The 18,030-nt window shown below is 49.0% G+C and overlaps 3 protein-coding genes across 3 annotated transcripts; 1 reads left to right on the forward strand and 2 right to left on the reverse strand.

Moving 5' to 3' along the window:
- Positions 1-2,333: 2,333 nt before the first annotated feature.
- Positions 2,334-4,481, forward strand: SOWAHD (sosondowah ankyrin repeat domain family member D). The gene has a single exon (XM_079319066.1). It carries the CDS (start codon positions 2,571-2,573, stop codon positions 3,579-3,581), a length of 1,011 nt encoding a protein of 336 aa, XP_079175192.1. The 5' UTR covers positions 2,334-2,570; the 3' UTR covers positions 3,582-4,481.
- A 3,228-nt stretch (positions 4,482-7,709) lies between these two features.
- RPL39 (ribosomal protein L39) lies at positions 7,710-10,823 on the reverse strand. Its single transcript, XM_079318525.1, has 3 exons — positions 9,587-10,823; positions 9,284-9,387; positions 7,710-8,014 (listed from the first exon to the last, which is right to left on the reverse strand). Exons 1-3 carry the CDS (start codon positions 9,587-9,589, stop codon positions 7,966-7,968), a joined length of 156 nt encoding a protein of 51 aa, XP_079174651.1. The 5' UTR covers positions 9,590-10,823; the 3' UTR covers positions 7,710-7,965.
- Positions 9,730-17,276, reverse strand: UPF3B (UPF3B regulator of nonsense mediated mRNA decay). Its single transcript, XM_079318515.1, is given in 11 exon segments — positions 9,730-10,823; positions 11,642-11,954; positions 12,658-12,809; positions 13,300-13,444; positions 13,446-13,486; positions 14,065-14,108; positions 14,781-14,891; positions 15,243-15,341; positions 16,086-16,192; positions 16,304-16,410; positions 16,625-17,276. Coding segments are annotated over 11 exon segments (1,917 nt in total). The 5' UTR covers position 17,276; the 3' UTR covers positions 9,730-10,676.
- Positions 17,277-18,030: the final 754 nt, after the last annotated feature.

An 18,030-nucleotide genomic window follows, 5' to 3' on the forward strand; every position in this document is an offset into this window, starting at 1 on the left:
GCTGCCGCCCCGCCCCGCCCCGCCGCCCCCCGCCCGCTCGGCCCCGCCGCCGCTCCCGCCGCCGCCGCCGCCGCCGCCGCGTCCTGCGAGCTGTGGGGCCGCCGCTCCCTCCCCGCGGCCGCCCGCGATGGTGCAGCCCAGGCTGCGGGCGGGGCGGGCGGAGGTTCGGGGCGGCGGCGAGAGGAGCCGGGCGAGCGCGGAGCTCCGGCCGGCGGGTCCGAGCTCCGGCCGGCGGGTCCCAGCCCCGTGGGCTGGCCCCTTTCCCCCGGCCCCTTCCCGCTCCCAGCGTGGGAAGGGCTCCCCGCGCCTCCTCTCGGGAAGGCCCAGCGGGACCCGTCCCGCTGATGCCCTGAGGCCCCTGCGGTAACACGGGCCGGGCCGGGCGGAGCCGTGCAGCCCCGAGGCTGGGCTTGGGTTCGCGGTGTGAGCCCGTTCACCTCCCCCAGCCTCAGCAAGACGCTGTTTCAAGCGGAGTGCCCGTGCTCTCTCGCTTGCCGGTCCAGGCCCGCCCGGGCACCCGGCTCGGTGCCGGATTCCCTCCTCTTGGCACCACGGCTCCTTTTCGGCCCCGCTCGTCCCGGCGGTGCAGCCTCAGCTCCCGCCTGTCATGAGCACAGCTGCCGCTTCCAGCTGGTGCCACTTGGGCTCCCCTTCATCGGATGGCAGCACAAGCACCAAACAAGGCTGAGACAGGAAACGTGCTCTTTCCCCAAAGTAGCTTTCCCGGCCCCTGGGCTCCTGAGTAAAGTCGCCAAGGTTGTCAGCCTGGTTTTATCATGGTCAGAGCTCTCCAGTGTCTCCAGTCTCTAATACAGGCATGACCACGGTGCCTTCATTCCCCAGAAATTCCCTTATTTCCATCCTTGTTTTCCCCTGCTGCCACCCAAGTGTTTTCAACTGTTCACCAAGATCTCATGGCTGTGTGGTTCAAAATCTCTGCTTTCCTGAGCCCACAGAAGCCAACAAAACCCAGTGACAAAACCAGGCAGCTCCAGAAAGGGACCAAGGGGACAATTATGCTTTCACCACCAGTTGTTTGGGGTTTGAGATTATTCCAGCTCCCCACACATCCCAGAAAAACTGGTCCAGGTGGTTGGAAAAAGGCAAAGGCCCTCAAGGCTAACGACCAGCTCAGGGCACGTCAGAGCAGGGCTAAAGCTTAGAGAAGACAGAGAAAAAAGGTTCAAGGGGCTGATGTGTTTTTTAGCTTCCTGAGCAGCTGCAAAACCACCTGGTGACAGTTTAGCCATGGGTGTCAGAGCATGGATAAGACATTTCTTGGTACAAAGAGGACTGTGAGCTTTTGGGGCAGAAGAATTAGTCCTGATTTCTGACAAAATTAGGGTATGGACTACTGGAGGCTGCAGCTGCCAGCAATGCCAGGCATGGACTATGCTACAAGGAGAATCACAGCAAGAGAGGAAGGCCAAATTCCACAGGGGATAAAACATTGGGTGGCAAGGACCCAACCAGTGCCCCAGGCTGGGTCTCCCTTACATCAGAGCCCCACCAGCCACTGGGAACACAGCCTCTCGGAGCAGTAACCTGAGCACAGCATCAAGGAGAAGCATTGCATTCACAGGGGGATATTTCAGGGGGGGCTTGTAAGGCAAGTACTTCAATGGGACAGCCTTGGGGTGCTGCTGGGGTCAGAGGAAGTGTCCTGGGACCAGTGTCATGGATTTACACATCCCAGACAATGTAACAGGGTTTGACCTGGGACCCTGCTAGGAAAGCTGGGTTCAAGTGAATGTTTCCAATGAATCTTTTGTTAGTTCTCTCCTTACAGCTCAAGCTTATGCTTCCAGAGAGTTGCCCCTACTCCAATTCACACCTTTCAGTTATACCACTGACACACATCACCCAATGCAAGACAAACACTAAATTCTGGTTGGCAGTATCTTGATTTCTTGCTGGGTTTCACTGGAGCTGGGCTGGCTGCCTCCTGATGTTACTTTATTCTCCTGGGATTGTTTTCTTGGTCCTTATCATCTCCATTCTGCTCATAGCTGCTGAATTCCAATAATGCTTTGTCAGCAGCATCATTTTATCAAAACTTTATGTTTGGTCAGCTCTTACGGCCTAAGGTTTTGGCTACTTCAGGTTTTAATGCTGAACCAGCAGTGCTAAACAAGAGGCAGGAGAATACAGTTCATCAATTTCTGCTGTAATGTCAGCACTGAGCTGCCCAGGACTCCCGTGCCTCCATCAGGTACCACGGTTCTGCAGGCTCCTTGTATTCCCACACCCTCCTGTATTCCTGCACCCTCCCGTATTCCCATTCTTTGCCCGTATTCCCACACATTCCCCGTATTCCCGGGCGCGCTCCCGTGCCGCCGCAGCCGAGCGTGCCCGGGGGCAGAGCAGAGCCAGCCCGTGTTTGCGGCCGTGCCCGGCACCGGCGGCAGCCATGGACACGGCGTGGCCAAAGGTCACCTGCACCGCCCCGGAGCGCCGCCATACCCTCCCGCCGTGCGGAATCGGTTCTTCTTTCGCCTGGCGCCGGGAGGGGAAGCGCGCGGTGAGTGCTGCGGAGCGAGAGCTGGGGACAGCCCTGCGACAGCACCGCCATGGCCCGGCAGCAGCCGGACAAGAGCCTGGCACAGCAGAAGGTAGCTGGCATCTCCCGGAGGTTCTCCTTCCTGGATGCCGACCAGCCCCGAGCTGGCGGCCAGGCCCGCAGCTCCCATCTCTGGGCAGCCACCCTGGGGAGGAGGGAGCGTTTCCATACGCTGCAGAGGATGGACGCCAACAAAAACATCGACTGGGGCAGGCACAGTCTGGGGAGCTGGGGTAGGGCTTCGGGCAGGCTCTCGGTTAGCCCCAGCAGTACCCGGAGGAAGGAGCTGAAGGAAATCCTCCTGCAGACCAACAGCCCTGGCAGCACCATGCGGTTTGCCACTGCAAAGAAGACATCCAGCAGCAGCAGTGTTCCTGCAGGGCTGCACCAAGAGCAGAAGCCTGAGCAGAGCCCTGATCTGCTGCCCCTTGTCCTTGATCCCCTGGAACACGCGTGGCTGCTGACGGTGGCAGAGGGTGATGCAGACAGCATCATCAAGCTGCTGGACCTGGATCCCAGCCTGCTGACCAGGAGAGACTTTGTGACAGGCTTCACCGCTCTCCACTGGCTTGCCAAGCATGGCAACCATGAGAGCTTCATCCAGGTCATCTCCCATGCCCAGAAGAAAGGCTACCCTGTCAACATGAACATCCCCACAGCCAGTGGTGGGCTCACCCCTTTGCACCTGGCTGCCTTGCAGGGACACGAGGTGCTCATCAAGGTGCTGGTGGGAGCTTATGGGGCAGACACCAGCTGCAGGGACCACAACGGGCGCAAGGCTTGGCAGTACCTGCCAGCAGACACCTCCAGGGACCTGAAGGAGCTGGCAGGGGCCTTGGAGGAGGACTTGGTCCAGCTGCAGTCTCACAACACCAACAACAACTGTAAGTCATCCAGAGAGGCTGGGGCAGGGCAAGACTCTGTGGACTCTGGGAATGAGGGAAAAGCCCAGCACTCCTGGAGCCTCTCGACCCTCCGAGGCTTTGTTAGACAGGCATTTGCTTTCTTCTATGAGCGCTGAAGCTCTCCTGGCTCCATTCACCAGTAAACCCATGCTGGACAGCAGCCAGAAAATCCTGAAGGGAGCTGGGAACTTGGGTGCTCAAAATCCAGCCAAGTGAGGGTTAAGCCATGGTGCCATGGCCACCCTGGGTCTTGTGGTCTTTTGGGGCTGTTCTGGTGTGTGTGTGGAGCATCCCAATGGCCGCTGGGTGCAGTAACAAGTGTTTTGGGACAGCCCCTCCCAAAAACTGCCTGTCTGCAGAGGGGGTTTTGGCCTTGTGGATGGGGACTCCTTGCTGCATCCCAGCAGATCCCCATGGTTGGGGTTCACGTGTCAGCTCTGCTGAGGGGAGCTGCTCCAACACCCCATATGCCCACAGGAGGATGCTGACCCACCATGTGTAGATCCCATGCTGCAAATGCTTTCCAGCTCCTGTGAGATCCCCTGATCTCTGCCTATGCACCTTCTCTGGGATGATGCTTGTTTATGACAGCTGACTATAAAGCTGATTCTCAGTAAGAGCTAAGGGCCCTGTTTGTGAGAAGAGTCCAAGCCAAGAGAAGCCTTTCAAAGTGCAGAACAACTCACACTGGCAGGCCTTCTCGTGAGATCCCCATCCCAGGAAGCCTGAAATGCTCAACCTCATTAGAAATGGGTGCCAGAGCAAAGGAGGCAGGAGGGACACCAGGAGGGCAGCATGTGGTGGCTCCTGTGGGGATTAGAGTTCAGGAATAGCTCTAGATGATTCATTCTCAGAAACTGTGGAAAAGATATGTGAAGGCTATGAGATTGAGATTATTTTTATTGCTACTGAGATCATGCTCAAAAGTGAAACTGATGAACATTGCTGCAGCAGCATAACAGTGCGTGTATGTCTTGCATTAAAAGGGCAAAGCCTCTGCTCGCCTCTCTGTGTTTTGTTCACCAAGTGGAGCTCTGCCCTGATGATTTCCACTTGCTTTTTTACATTCTCAAAGGACTGCTTCAAAATATCTTCAGAAAAACAACAGCCCCTTCCTCTTTCTCATCAGCACGAGACTATCCCTATACCCTTAAATAACAGTCCTGTTTGAGAAATGCTTCTCAGACAGGAACTGGGGAGTTTCTATTCCCCAGGCAGCTGTGCTGGGGCAACTCCTTTAGGAGGGCAGTTGTGGTCTCTTTCCAGCTGCCTTTCAGAGGGCCTGCAGGGGTGACCAAGGGACTCAAGGTGATCTGGCCTGGCTACACAGGTGCATTTGTATCTTGATGCAGAAAGATACACAAAGACACACAGGTAACTTCCTGTGACCTGGGGGGGTTCACAGATCCTGAGCAAACTCCAGTTATATTCAGACTGTGTTTTGAAATGATGTTGGACACCAAAGTAACCCAGTCTACAGTAATGACATGTGGAAGAGCAGCCTCCACATGAGTGGACAGGGATCCAGTGACTGGATAATGCCCAGTCCCAGTGCCTGGGTGGACATACAGATGTGCCTGGACATCTTTTTAATCCCTGAGGTCAGCAGCAGACACATACAAAACACACTAGAACTAGATTGAATGCCTGATCTACAAGTCTTGTAATGCTTTAGCTCTAATAGATTGAAGATGTTGGCAATACAGCTCCTTCCAGAACTGCTGTGGCCACGTCCATGCCATGGGAGAGCAGAGCAGCTTCTCACAAGTCTGCTCAGCCAGCACAAACTCCATGAACAGCACTGGTGTCAAGTTCTGGTAACCATTGTGCTGTTGAGAAGACAGGACTGACAAAATATTTTTTTACCTGTTAGTCTTCTGTTACCCTTTTGCAGCTGTCAGGGAAGGGGCACAGGATGGCTCTTACATCCTCCTCTGGGTAAGGCACAGAGTAAACAGTGGAATTAATAAGAATTTCCTTGAAGGAGCCATTTCCTTGGCAATAGTACCTGTGGCTTAGTCAGGCTCCACCCAGAAACGTGGACTTAAAATGTTCCATTGGGAAGTAAAATTTCGCTGACAAATGCTGCACCTAAATACAACAAAATGATTTCCAGTAATTGTCTCCCCTTGAGAGATAACCAAAACCCTCTAAAGACAGCTCTTCCCCCATCCCCCCACCCATTTTTTGATCATGGGTTTGACCCTGTATTCTGTGCTGAGACAAAGTAGGCAGGGACTTCAGGAAGAACAGGACCAGAACTCTGCTTCCTTAGATGTGTTACAACATCCTGAACATGCCAGACCCTGCCCTGGCTGGGTCCTTTACCACTGAGCAAAAAAAAAAAAAAAAAAAGACTTTCTTCTAGTGACCCATCCCTGCATCTCCCTCAGTTCGTTTTCATTTAAAAAAAATATTGCTCAATTATACAATCAGCTTTAACTTGGCTTTGCACTCAGAAAACAAAACATATCCACCAAAATCAATGGACTAGAATATTCAAATGTTTTTTCTTTAAAGCTTCTGCTGATGTCTCAGTTATCATGTGTTAGCCCAGTTCTGCAGAGCTTCCTGATTCCTACTCACAGGGAGGAGAGGGCAGAGAGCTGCCACAGACAACAGAAAACAATCAAACCCAGAGATATTTGTTTGGTTAAGGTTCTGCTGAAGATTGAGTTTAACCCAAGTTTAATTTGTACTAAATTTACTTTGTGTTATCCCCTGATGTCCAGTTTGAAAAGCAGATTCAATCAGAGAAAATAGTACACAGGGTTATTTTCCAAAACAGTTTCTTAGTAGAAGCTACTTCCATCTAATAAAAATATTAGTTGTGATAGTAATAGGGAGACTTTCTAATAAATAGTAATAAATTCTTCAATCTATTGCTCAGGAAAGTTTTCCCACAAATGCCACGGAAAAAACTTTCCATAAAATGACTGTTTTCCTCCTCGTACAGATCCCCATAGACACAATTACAGGGAAACTCTATGAGCAGCTCTGCTTGCCAGCAGTGATGTGGAGAGCTGGAGGAGGTTTGCTGAACTCCAATCCTCAGCAGTGCTGTTATTTCCTGAACACTCCTTTCAAAGAGTGCAGAAGAGATTTAAAAATCACTGAGGTCAAAGTGGCTGCAGCATGTGAGTCTCTGTTGAAACATCTCTGGCAATGCTGTTTTGCTGCTTTCCTGTTGCAGTGACTTACTGCTTCCCCCAGATGATGAACTACAGTCCAGACTCTTACCAGACAGGATAAGACTCTAAAGGATACCTCTGAAGTATCCTGAAGTTGGTAAAAATCCCAGCCTTGCTTGTCCCGACCGACAGAGCTCTGCAGCACACCTTAGGAAGGAGAGGTCTCATGAGCTCTGGGATGGGCATTTCTTATATTCACCTGTTTGGCACATGCTGTGCCCAGCATTATTTGCTCTGAGCTGCAATATGAAGGAGATACATCTCTTTACCTTCAGTGTGAAAAGCAGCAACACAGAAGGTATGGCAGCCTGAAGCTTCCTCAGGAAGCTGCCTCTCAGGAACAGACCCACGACCTGAGGCTGAACCCAGGAATGAAGCAGCACCTTGGCAGCCCTCTGGGTCAGGATGGGCTTTGCTGCAGCCAAGAACAGGCTCACACCAACAGGAATTCACAGCAACAGAGATTTCCTGCTGACCAGAGCAGCTATCCCAGCTCAGCACTGCAAACGGAAAGGACTGAGTGCAGAGCCACAGCCTCCTCCACTTCCCCATGGTAAATTGGTTTCACAGGCCCCAGCAGAGAATACCAGCATGGGGGAGAGCTGGAGTGCCAACTACCCAAAGATCTCTAATCCATTTTCCCTCTCCTTTTTTAAATAGCTGCAAATTCTCCCTTTGAGCCCCATCTTAAATTTCTACCTGTCTGCTGAGAATGTTTTATACTAAGCTGCACCAGTGGTTGTGTTGACTTGTCAAACCAAGACAGACTCTCAAATAAAACTCACGTTAATATTCTAGGGAGTACACTGACATTATGTGCTACTTTACAGTACTGCATTTTGTAAGAGATTTTCTTCAGATCTGATTTTGACTTTTTTTTAAAAATTGTACTTTGCTCCTGAAGGTTTGCAGTCAGTGAAAAGGGAGACAGAGCCTGCTCTACCAAAGAGCTGCCAAAATTCCTCACATGAAGTGAGAATATAACTTAACATTACTGTGAATTTTACTGTTACAATCCCACCACATATATATGAAATAATTTTCAAAACAAAAGTCATTCAGGTCCATATTTATTAGTAAGCCTGTGCACTGTCAATCCTCATAGCGATGCCTGAAAGAACACTAATAGAACACAGTCTCCATGTTTCAGATACAAAGATTTTCCCAGTTAACATCAACATCTCAGACCAGCTTATAAAAACCCCACACTGGAGACTGCAGTCCAGCACCAGAGAAGGAATGACTCGAGGGTGTTATTGATCTGACACAGGAAGAGCAGTGTTCATTAGAGCTCCTGGGACAGTCTCTCTTACAAGCCCAGTTTGGTCCTCCTCCAATGTCTCCTTTTGGAGTTGTACCTAAGACAAAAGCAGAGCAAATTAGCAAAGTGCACACAGACATTTGTTAAACATAAAAGCAAAACATCACAAGGAAGAATCTCTTCCATGAAAACACATTAATTAGTGAGCACATACTTGTCCCTGTTAAAAACAAATGCTTTCACCACGGTGTGGGTGAAACCACAGACTGTGTTAACAGAGTTGATCTCAGCAGGAAAATGGCAGCACTCCCACAGCAGGAAGCGCTGCAATTGCAGCCTGCTGTGACACACAGCTTGGACAGAACCCATGGCTCAGCTACTCAACTGCCAGCAGACACAAGTACATGATTTTGCCCTATGGTCAAGTACTATGAAGTACTGCAATTTAGCTGAAACAGAACCCAGTTCTGTTTCAACTGTTTTTCAGTAACCTGGCACGTGGAAGTCAACGATCCAGCTGAGTGCATGCAGCACTGATCCTGCCTTGAAACAGGCTGCAAGCAGCAACAAGAACAGAACCTAGCTGGATCACTGCCTGACCCAGCCAGTGCTGCTGTTGCTCTCCTTACTGCTTAGGACAAAGAGAGAGAGTTCTGCTGCCTTTAAAAGCCCAGATGATGGAGTGTATGAGATAAAAAAACTGTGTTGCAGTTTTCAACCAGAGGGCTTGGACAGGCACCACCCTGTGCATGCTCCATGTACACCCAGTGTGTCACAGAACTCAGCATTTCCCTAAACATGATGTTTGAGAACAAACAAAGCAAAGAACTAAGCAAAGAACTAAGACAAATTATTTCTATAGTCAGGCGCCAAGCATCTCATGCTATCGATCTGATTTCCCACACATCCAAAAAGTCCTTTGTTCCCTTACACACCATCCCCCGAACCTCGGAGGAGGTCCAGGAACTGCTCAGGAACTGTTCCTTGAACATGCAGGAGCCCAAAGGGGCAGCTATGAGAGAAGACATGTATTGGGAAGGACAGCGTCAGGAACAAAGAAACTACCAGTGAACAAATTCTGGAATAAATAACTCACACACAGAGTACAGGTTTTTACTTTACATGTACCATCACTGAATGTCTGTGGACACTTGCAGAGCACTGGTGCAAAACCACTACAAAAGAAAAGGGCATGGAAGCCCCAGAGTGCTTCAAGAGGCCTTCCCCGCTCTACCATCCCTGCATGGCCCTCAGAACAAAACTGCGCTTCTGCTGGAAACGCCGCCGGCTCCCGCCTCCGGCCCGCACCGCCTGACTCAGCCTGCGCGGCCGCAGCTCCTCAGAAAGCGCCAGCCGAGCTCGTTACCTGATCTTATTGCCGGTTTTCATGCGAATCCACTGCGGGATGGGCCGGTTCTGCTTCTGCTTCTTGGCGAGGAAGCGTTTGATCTTGAACGTCTTATGCGACGACTGCAAGAGAGCGCAGCGGTCAGTCCCTCACCCAGCCCCGCCAGGCCCCGGGGAGCCGGGAATGCCGCACCCGGGCCCCTCCCGCTCCTCCGCGGCCGCTCCGCCCTGCTGCCCACCCGCCAGGACTCCCGAGCGCGGCAGCTTTGAGAAGCGGGCTCGGGGCGCGGCGGGAGGGCGCGGATGGCCGCGGATGGCTCACCATGGCGCGGAGCGGCGCGGCGTCCCGGCGATGGCGGCGGCCGAGGAGGCGGAAAGGGGGCGGAGCGGCGGCGGCGGGGCGGGCGCGAGCGCCCCCTGCCGGCCCGGCGGCCCCGCACGCAGTGATCGACGGCAGCGCCGAGCGAGTTTGTGCGAGTTTATTTGGGTTTAGTACAAAAAACAGATATGGCTAAAATTCGCTAGCTTGGGAGGAGCTGCTACTGGCGAAGTCTCGTTCTGGGCTGTAAAACAATACTTCAAGTTATGAAGAGAAAGCAGTTCCGAGGGGGGAGGAGTTCAGAAGCATTTCAGACTCGAGAGAAGGGAAGATACTGGAAAAGAACAGGATGTCCAAACCAGCTACATTTGATTAAAAATAAGCATTTCAGTGTACGGAGACTTTACACGAGAATTTATCAAGACATATTCAGCTATTAAGTCAGCTTATTCATACACTCCAACTTAAGTTACTTTATCCAGAGAACCACTGAAGAGGACGGTCCCTCCCTCCCTAACATGGTTACTGCACTGCCAGATGTTCGCTCCTTATGTGCCAAAAGGCTGCTATCCACTGGTACCTCAACAACCCCAGCCATGTATGTGTCTCAGTGCTAGACTGACACACTTTAGCTTTCATTGCCTCATGTAGGAGCACCACACAACACCTGTGTTAACAACACCTGTGTTAACTCCTGGCAACTCCAAGATTGCTCTGCTTAAGTGCATCCAACACTGGCTGTGATTGCTTTAGAGTAGAGCTCTGGCTTTTGATCCAGGTGTCATCCCCTCCTGACCACAACTCATTTATTATCAAACTTAAGGCCATAAAGTCTTTCTATTTTGCAAAGATTCTCTTCTCTGTTTGTAGCTAGATTGCTGGGAAAATAAGTTCAAATAACTGAAAATATTACAATGAGAACACATTTCAAATTCCAAATCTACAACTGAGATTCTTTAACCAGAAACATCCAACAGCACAATGCCCCCTTTTCTTCCTTTGTTCCTTTTTCGCTCCGAAGGCACTTCTGGATTGCGTAGTACATGCTCTTTGGCTGCACAGACAGTCAGAACACATAAGGCTGGCACATCAGTCACTCCTCTTCCTTCGTGTGACTGGTCTCACCCTCTTGTTTCTTATCCACTCCCTGATCTGGGGGCTTTGCAGCACTGTCTTCATACTGACACAATCTGCTCCGGCTTCGGGCTCCGGGCTGGTACAGCTGCATTGCTGGGCGATCCTGAAATAAATCAAAACTGTTTAGACTCCTTCACAGCTCTCTGCTCTCAGGGCTATTATGGCATCATTTCTATGGTATTAGAAATGGCCCAAATTAAAACTTTCCAGGCTAAGTTCAGTTATTCCACAGTGGTGGCCAAGTAACTTCAATTGTCCCAAATAAAGGTTGTCTCTGTTGTAAAACAACGTCCCCGCTCAAACCACAAAGAAAACTGCTCATAGTTGATGTTATTTGTAATGAGTTTCCTGTTGAGTTCAGCTCACACTCTCTGAGAGACCAACACCAAAGTTTCAAAACCCAGAGTTTCATTTGTACTTGACAATGTCTTAAGTGATTCAGAAAACAAGCACAGTGATGCTGCAAAAACAGATTTTGTAGAGTACATAAAACTACACTCGAGACATTATTTCTTGAGCCTAGGGGACATGTTATACTCTGCAAGTTGCGGTTTCCTATTTTAAGGAACCTGTTCAATCACATTCCCACTGAGATGCATTTTCAGGCACCTATAAGATCAGCAGACACAGATTACTGATACTCTATCAGCACCTTAGAGAGAGCCTATGGCACAATTCAGCAAATAAAATGGCATCAGTGTCTTGCAATTTAACCCATGCTTTCTTGGACTAGTTCTTACACAGTAACAAAAAATACAACTGTTAAGCAAATTTTAGTGGACATTTCTAGCAATGGCAGTTTGTTGCAGAACAGGGAGATGTTTCAACAGAGAAACCACATGGTTCTTTCCTTGAAGTGTTTTTATCCTAAAAACCACAGATCCCTATGAATCAAGACATGAATTTTAAAAAATCCAGCACCTTGTTTCTGATACGATCTCTCTTAATTGTATCCTCTTTTTTATCATCTTTGGTTATTTTCTCAGATTTGTCCATGCCGCTGGTAAAGTCCATAATATCACTTTTCTTTCCCTTTTCTCTGAGTAAGTCTCTCTCCTTTTTCACCTCCTCTTCTTTTCTTCTAAAAACCTTCTCTTTCTCATAGCGCTCTTTCTGCCTCCGACGCTCCTCTTCCTGGCGCCTCAGTTTCTCTCTCTGTGCTCTCTCATATTCTCTGTCTCTGTCAAAATCTCTATCTCGGTCCCTGTAGTCCTTTACACACTCATCTTCTGATCTGTATGAAAACAAAACTGAAAATTAAGCTCAAAAGATTCATCAAACAGAGTTGGGAGATCAATGTAATAGTGGTGTAAATGTGCAATAGGAAGATGACACACTGGCAAGTATTAGGGAGATTTTGGGAGGCTGTGATAGCCCAAGTCATGCATGACAGCCAGAGAGGACACTGACCACTAGAGTTTCCCAGCCTCCTACTTGCATAGCTGGCTTAGTCTATTCTGGCTTTGAAAAAACATCTGAATTTGTCTGCCTTATCTGTCACACGGCAGAACTGAACCTCAAACAGATCATGAAGCTGTTGAGAATTACATTTTCCACTTTGACTTTTTACAAGACTTAGAGGGACTGGTAGCTGGAGAACATCTCCTCTTGCCATGGTTATAATAATTATCTCATTGCAAGGACAGTGCTCACAGCCTGCTGCAGTAACCTACATATGGGCTTCCTTAGTGGAGTTTCTATAATAAATTGTAAAAATATTAAAATCTGTCCACTAATGAAGAATTTCCAGGTAATCCACAGAGTTTTCTGTAACCATGGGGGTGTGCACTGACACAGAGAACACAGCCCATGCCTTTCATGAAAAAAAGCATTTGAAAGGAATTTCAAAATATGGTCATGGCAGAGCAGCCTAAGCCTCAGTACAATCAGGAAAAAAGTTATAGATACTTATATATTTATAGCAAGTACTAGAATACTTTTTTGCCTTCTCTTCTTTTGTCTCCCCATCAGATCGTTTGGCAGATGCACTACTCGCATTTTTTTCCTCCCTCAGAGTGTCTTTTTCCAGTCTCTTGGATTTTTCTTTTCTCTCCAAGTCTTTTTCATCTTTTTCAGGCTTCTTAAGTAGCTACAAAGAAAACAGAAGTCTCAACTAAAAAGCTCACTCTAATACATACTGTCTGGCACAACACCGAAATTGCATCAAAGGAACCACAGTCCAGTAAGAAGTAAACATTAAAGAAAAACTACTGCAAATCACAGTATTTCTAAAAGCTGGAGTGTATGAGTAAGCATTATTCACATAGCAAACTAGAATTTTTCTCCTAAACCAGGCTGTTTTAGAAAGCTTAAAAATAGTCTCCATTCCATAGTGAATTCACAATCCTTTTACCACAGCATGTACAACAATCACGTGACAAAAACTTAAATATTACTATGAAACATTACAGCATGTAAACCTTTACAATGTCCTACTACTGAATATTACCAAAATTGTTATTTACTAACACCAAACTCATGGGATTCTTCGAACAATACCCAAGGTACATTTTGAGACTGATATACAAATAATAGGGGAAAGGGAGTGTAACAGTTTATAATAAAGAACTGTTCTAGACCTTAATCTTTGGTTCTTCTTTTGATCTGTCTCTTTCTTTTTCTGGGCATCTGTCTACTTTCTTCAATTTTTCTGCTTCTTTTCTCTTCCTTCTCTCCTCTTCTTTCCATTTTCTTCTTTCTTCTTCTCTTTGTCTTTTTCTTCTATTCTCTCCTCCTTCTCTCCTCTCTTTTTTCTTCTCTCAGTCTCTGTATGTAAAAGCAAAGACAAGTGTCTCTCTACACCAGAAAACATCTTTTTAAGCCATCAAATAACTCACCTCAAAGCTGCCTCTATCACAATAAAAGAAATCCTGTCACCTCTGTTGTTGCGAACCTGAACATGTTGCAACAATATTTTTTTTTTACTCATAAGCCTTAACTTGTACGGTCTTAAAAAACTCAAACACAATACAGGCCTCAGCCTTTATCATTCAAATTTTAGTTAAATCTGCCCCAGCTCTGATTTTCTTCATTTCTAGAAGTTAAAATAACATGTGCTAGAAGAAAGATCATCTACAAGGACCTCAGCCACACTGCACTAAATATGGAAGCACTAAAATGGAGTCTGTTTTGTCAGTGCAAAAAGAGGCATTTTGCTGTGACCAGAATGTACACAAAGCAACACCATTCCAACACTCTAAACTATAACACTTTAAAGTATATGAACCAGAAGTTGACAAGTTGGGTGAAAGCTCCTTCTTCAAAAGGCAGGGCAGAAATGTATCAATATACAATGAACAAACTGTACTTGCAAACAACAAGAAAATTCTGGAGGTAAGTCTTACCTGTTTATTTTTCAAGAAGTTCAATAAAGGAGTAGTCTTTTTAGCTGGAGAATAGATAAAACAAATGTAAATATTTTGCCTTATCCAATACTGCAATACCTAAACAAAGCTCTAGATGAAGTGAGGCAGCCTTACACATTCCCCTGCCTGTCTCCTCTCACATACAGCAATACAGCAGTGAAACAAGTACTCCAAACCTATCTCCAACCAGTGAAAACTATTAGGATTCTATAAACTTCTTTAGGATACTGATAGGGCATCCATTACACCTATCTGTACATTTAGTCTGCATTAGGCTTTTCCCAGACACTGTCATTTTTAAAGAGATCCCTGTAAGATACTTAAAAAGAGCAACCTGATCATTTTTTGGTGGTATTTTACCCAACCACACTATCTCTTAACTTGTGCCTGCATGGAACATACTGATCTTGAACACCACTGCATCTCACTGAAATGCAGCCACTCCACAGCCTGGTCTGGCTAACAAACATCTGCAACAGGAAGGAACTTCATCACCTAAAACTTATTCCTACAGAAGAATTTAGAGCATGGGAGCAGAACAAAACACACTGAATAATATTAGCCTAAATGTTTAACAAATACTAAGCAGGCACACAAAAGAATTCCGTCTCCTCCAGGCTGAGCTTCAAATTATAAAATGTATTTGGTTTTTTGTGATCTAGGAAAATATAACTATAGTACACAGATTTCCATACCTATTAGCTCTTTGTTTCTTGCCTCTATTTCCTCCAACAAAGTTTCAGGAGTGGAGGTTAATTTTTCATCATCTGCACTGTAACTTTCCAAAAACTTCTTGTATTCTGGATCTACACAGAAGAGAAGGGGAAAAAAAAAAGGGAGGAAGGGAAAGAAGAGATACTGTAGCATGAAAAGTATTTGCATCATGCACTGCTCAGTTATATTTACTTAAGTTGGGTTGTTCATATGCCACCTTTTGGTAAGTTAGCAGCTCTCAGATGAGCTGCTGTATTATGTTTGTCTGGGACAATCATATTTAACAAATTTCTAGCTGACAAAGCAATGCTCATAAACTTCACATATAATTAAGCAAACAACCTATTGGTGGAACTATAGTGTCACAGTAAAAACACTACATTCAAATTACTGCATAGAGTTTCAAGTCTACACATGCAAAACAAACTAGCTCGCTGTTATACCATCTTCAATTGTTCCAGTTTTGGCATCCTTTTTCTTACTCTTCTTTTTTGCAGCTTTTTGGAAAGGTGCAAACTCAACTATGGCAGCATATTCCTGACCTGTTGAGAGAAAAAATACATTAAAACAAAGATGAAATGGATATAAAATAGATTATATAGTCCAAGTCTAAAGCAAGAAGATTAAGTCTCACAAGAAATATGCAGTACTAGAAGGGACTGCCTACACAGCATAAAAAACATTGTATTTGGAAACCCATTTAATTAAAAAAACCCCACTGTACAGACAGAAGAATTCACAACCTTAATACTCTCACTATGTGAGAGTGACCTTAACACTAACAAACCAGCAAATTCACAGACTGACAAGAAGGACACACAAGATTTAAGACTGCCCATGACTGTCAGTTCAGCCACCTCAGTAGCACCACACCACATAATGGCCTCATCCTACAGACTCTGTGTTCATTGTGCAAGAAAGAATATTTTAAGTTAATGCAACTAAGGCAAATCTAATTTTTGACAAAATACAGTAGAATGCAACACATTACAAGCAGACTTTAAAGCTTTATCTTCTGTCAAGAACACTACCTTTATGGCTGCACAAATCCGGCTGGGGAAGGCAAACACAGTGTGCTGTTACACTGCAAAACAGCTCCTTTAAAGGACTTAGATATTATTGGAACTATATATGTATGTATTTCCAGATGTATTGGAACTGTTATTTGAGGCACTAAACCCAAACAAGTCAGACGTGGCTGCTGACACCCACCACTCCAAAACTCAACCAGCACACAGTTCAGACAGCAGGGAAGCAGCAACATCTATCGAGTACCGTGCACTTGCCTTTGTGATCGACAAACACGTAGCCGTCGAAGCGGTCCCTGAAGAGAACTATGTCTTCCTGGTTCTTGAAGTTGATGTAGGCTCTCGAGAACATGTGCGGGTACAAGCTGCAGAGACACAAACCGAGAGCGCTGGGCTGACGGGGCGGCGGCGCCACTGGGGCCGGCTGCCGGTAGCGGCGGCTCCCGGGAGCGCCCGGACTGGGCAGGCGGCCGTACCTGGAGTCGTTGGCGAAGAATTCGAAGTAGTCGTGCTCGGGCAGAGGCTGCAAGTGCTCCTCCAGCTGCTCCTTCGTCAGGCTGGGCGGCAGCCGGCGGATCACCACCTGCGGCACGGCAGGAGCGGCGCTCAGGGCGGCGAGTCATTACCGCGCCTCCCCCGACACGTCCCGTCCCAGAAGGACCCCGCAGGCGGCCCGTTAGCGGGGGAAGGTCCCGTACAGAGGGGGGACCCCGTTACCGGAGGCAGGAGGGGCCCGTTACAGACGGTGAGCCCCGTTACCGGGGAGGGCGCCGTTCCCGGCGGCGCGCAGGCCCCACCTTGCTGAGCGTCTCCTTCTTGTCCTTGGGCCGCTCCAGGCGATCGAGCTCGGCGGCGCTGGCTCTAACGTCCGTGCCGGCGGCGGGGCCTGTGCCTGGCCCCGCGGCCAGCAGAACCCCCAGCCCGGAGGAGGCCCCGCGCCGCTCCTTGGGCCTGGCGTTCTCCTTGTCCTCCTTCATCCCGATCCCGATCCCGATCCTGACTCCGGGCCCGGGCAGCACCGCGCGCACCCAATGACCGCCGCCTCTCGCGAGACTGTCCCTTAAAGGTGCCGCTGCCTCCGCCGGACTACCGCTCCCAGCGTACACCGCGCCCGCCACCGCTGATCCCGGTGGGGTCAGCGGCGGGGACCGGGACCGGGACCAGGACCGAGAGCGGTATCGGGCCAAGTGGAACGTGAGCACGGCCTCCTTTCTTGGCACGGGACTGTTCCCCGGTAGCGCTGCAGCTCCCGCTGCCCGCTCGGGCGCGCTGGACTGTGAGGGGCGCGGGGCAGGCCGGGAAGGGCGCGGGGCAGGCCGGGAGTGCCCCGGCACTCGGCGCGGGGGCAGCGGCACCGACACCGACACCGGCACCGGCACCGGCGGGATGTGGTACGAGATCCTGCCCGGCATGGCCATCATGGGCGCCTGCCTCAGCGTCCCCGGCATCGCCACCGTCTTCATACACCGCTGGTGCCACGGCGGCAAGGTCAGCGCGGGGCGGGGCGGCAGTCCCGGGATCCGGGACCCTGAGGCTCCGCTTCCCCAGCGGAGCCGCCCTTATCCCCCAGCGCCCTGCACCCCTCTGGGATCCCTTCCCTGCCGGGGCTCCCCTTACCCCGCCTTGCCCTCGGGAGCCCCTGCCCGAGGCCTTGACAGGCAGTTCTGTGCCTGCAGGAGAAGAGGATCGCCCGCTATCCCTACGAGTGGACCCTGATGGAAAGGGACCGGCGGCTGTCGGGTGTCAACAAGTACTACGTGTCCAAGGCAGGTTTTGGGGGCTCTGGGCAGGTACCGCGGGGGGAAGCGGGACCCAGGCGCTGCTCCCGCATCCCCGAGCTCTGGGGCGGCCGCTGCGGTGGGCACTGGTCGCTCTTGGGGCTGTCAGATCTCACTCGGTGCCTGCAGCTGGCCTGCCTCTAGGGACGTGCATTTTGATTTTGTTCTAATTAAGACCTGGGTAATTAATTATAGTTTGAAAATCTTTATTTTCAGATACGCCCTGTTGCGCATTAGTGGCAAATATGACACAAATATAGTTGTTATTCTTTCTTTTTCAGGGTCTGGAGAACATACGCTAAGGTGTCGTCAACGTTTTGAAAAATTCATGGGTCTATAGAAAATTATTTCACTCTTAAATAAAGCTATACATGTGTTCAGCCCTTGTATTTCTGTTGCTGTGGTGGGGTGACCCTTGCTGGACA

Source organism: Erithacus rubecula, assembly GCF_903797595.1.
Source record: "Erithacus rubecula genome assembly, chromosome: 15".
Classification (NCBI taxonomy): domain Eukaryota; kingdom Metazoa; phylum Chordata; class Aves; order Passeriformes; family Muscicapidae; genus Erithacus; species Erithacus rubecula.

Excerpts from the sequence above, each read along its gene's own strand:
- SOWAHD (XM_079319066.1), top strand. The coding sequence starts at position 2,571 with ATGGCCCGGCAGCAGCCGGACAAGAGCCTGGCACAGCAGAAGGTAGCT.
- RPL39 (XM_079318525.1), bottom strand. Across the intron at positions 8,015-9,283 it reads AAAACCGGCAATAAGATCAG|GTACAACTCCAAAAGGAGAC; the intron begins GTAACGAGCTCG and ends CTTTTGTCTTAG.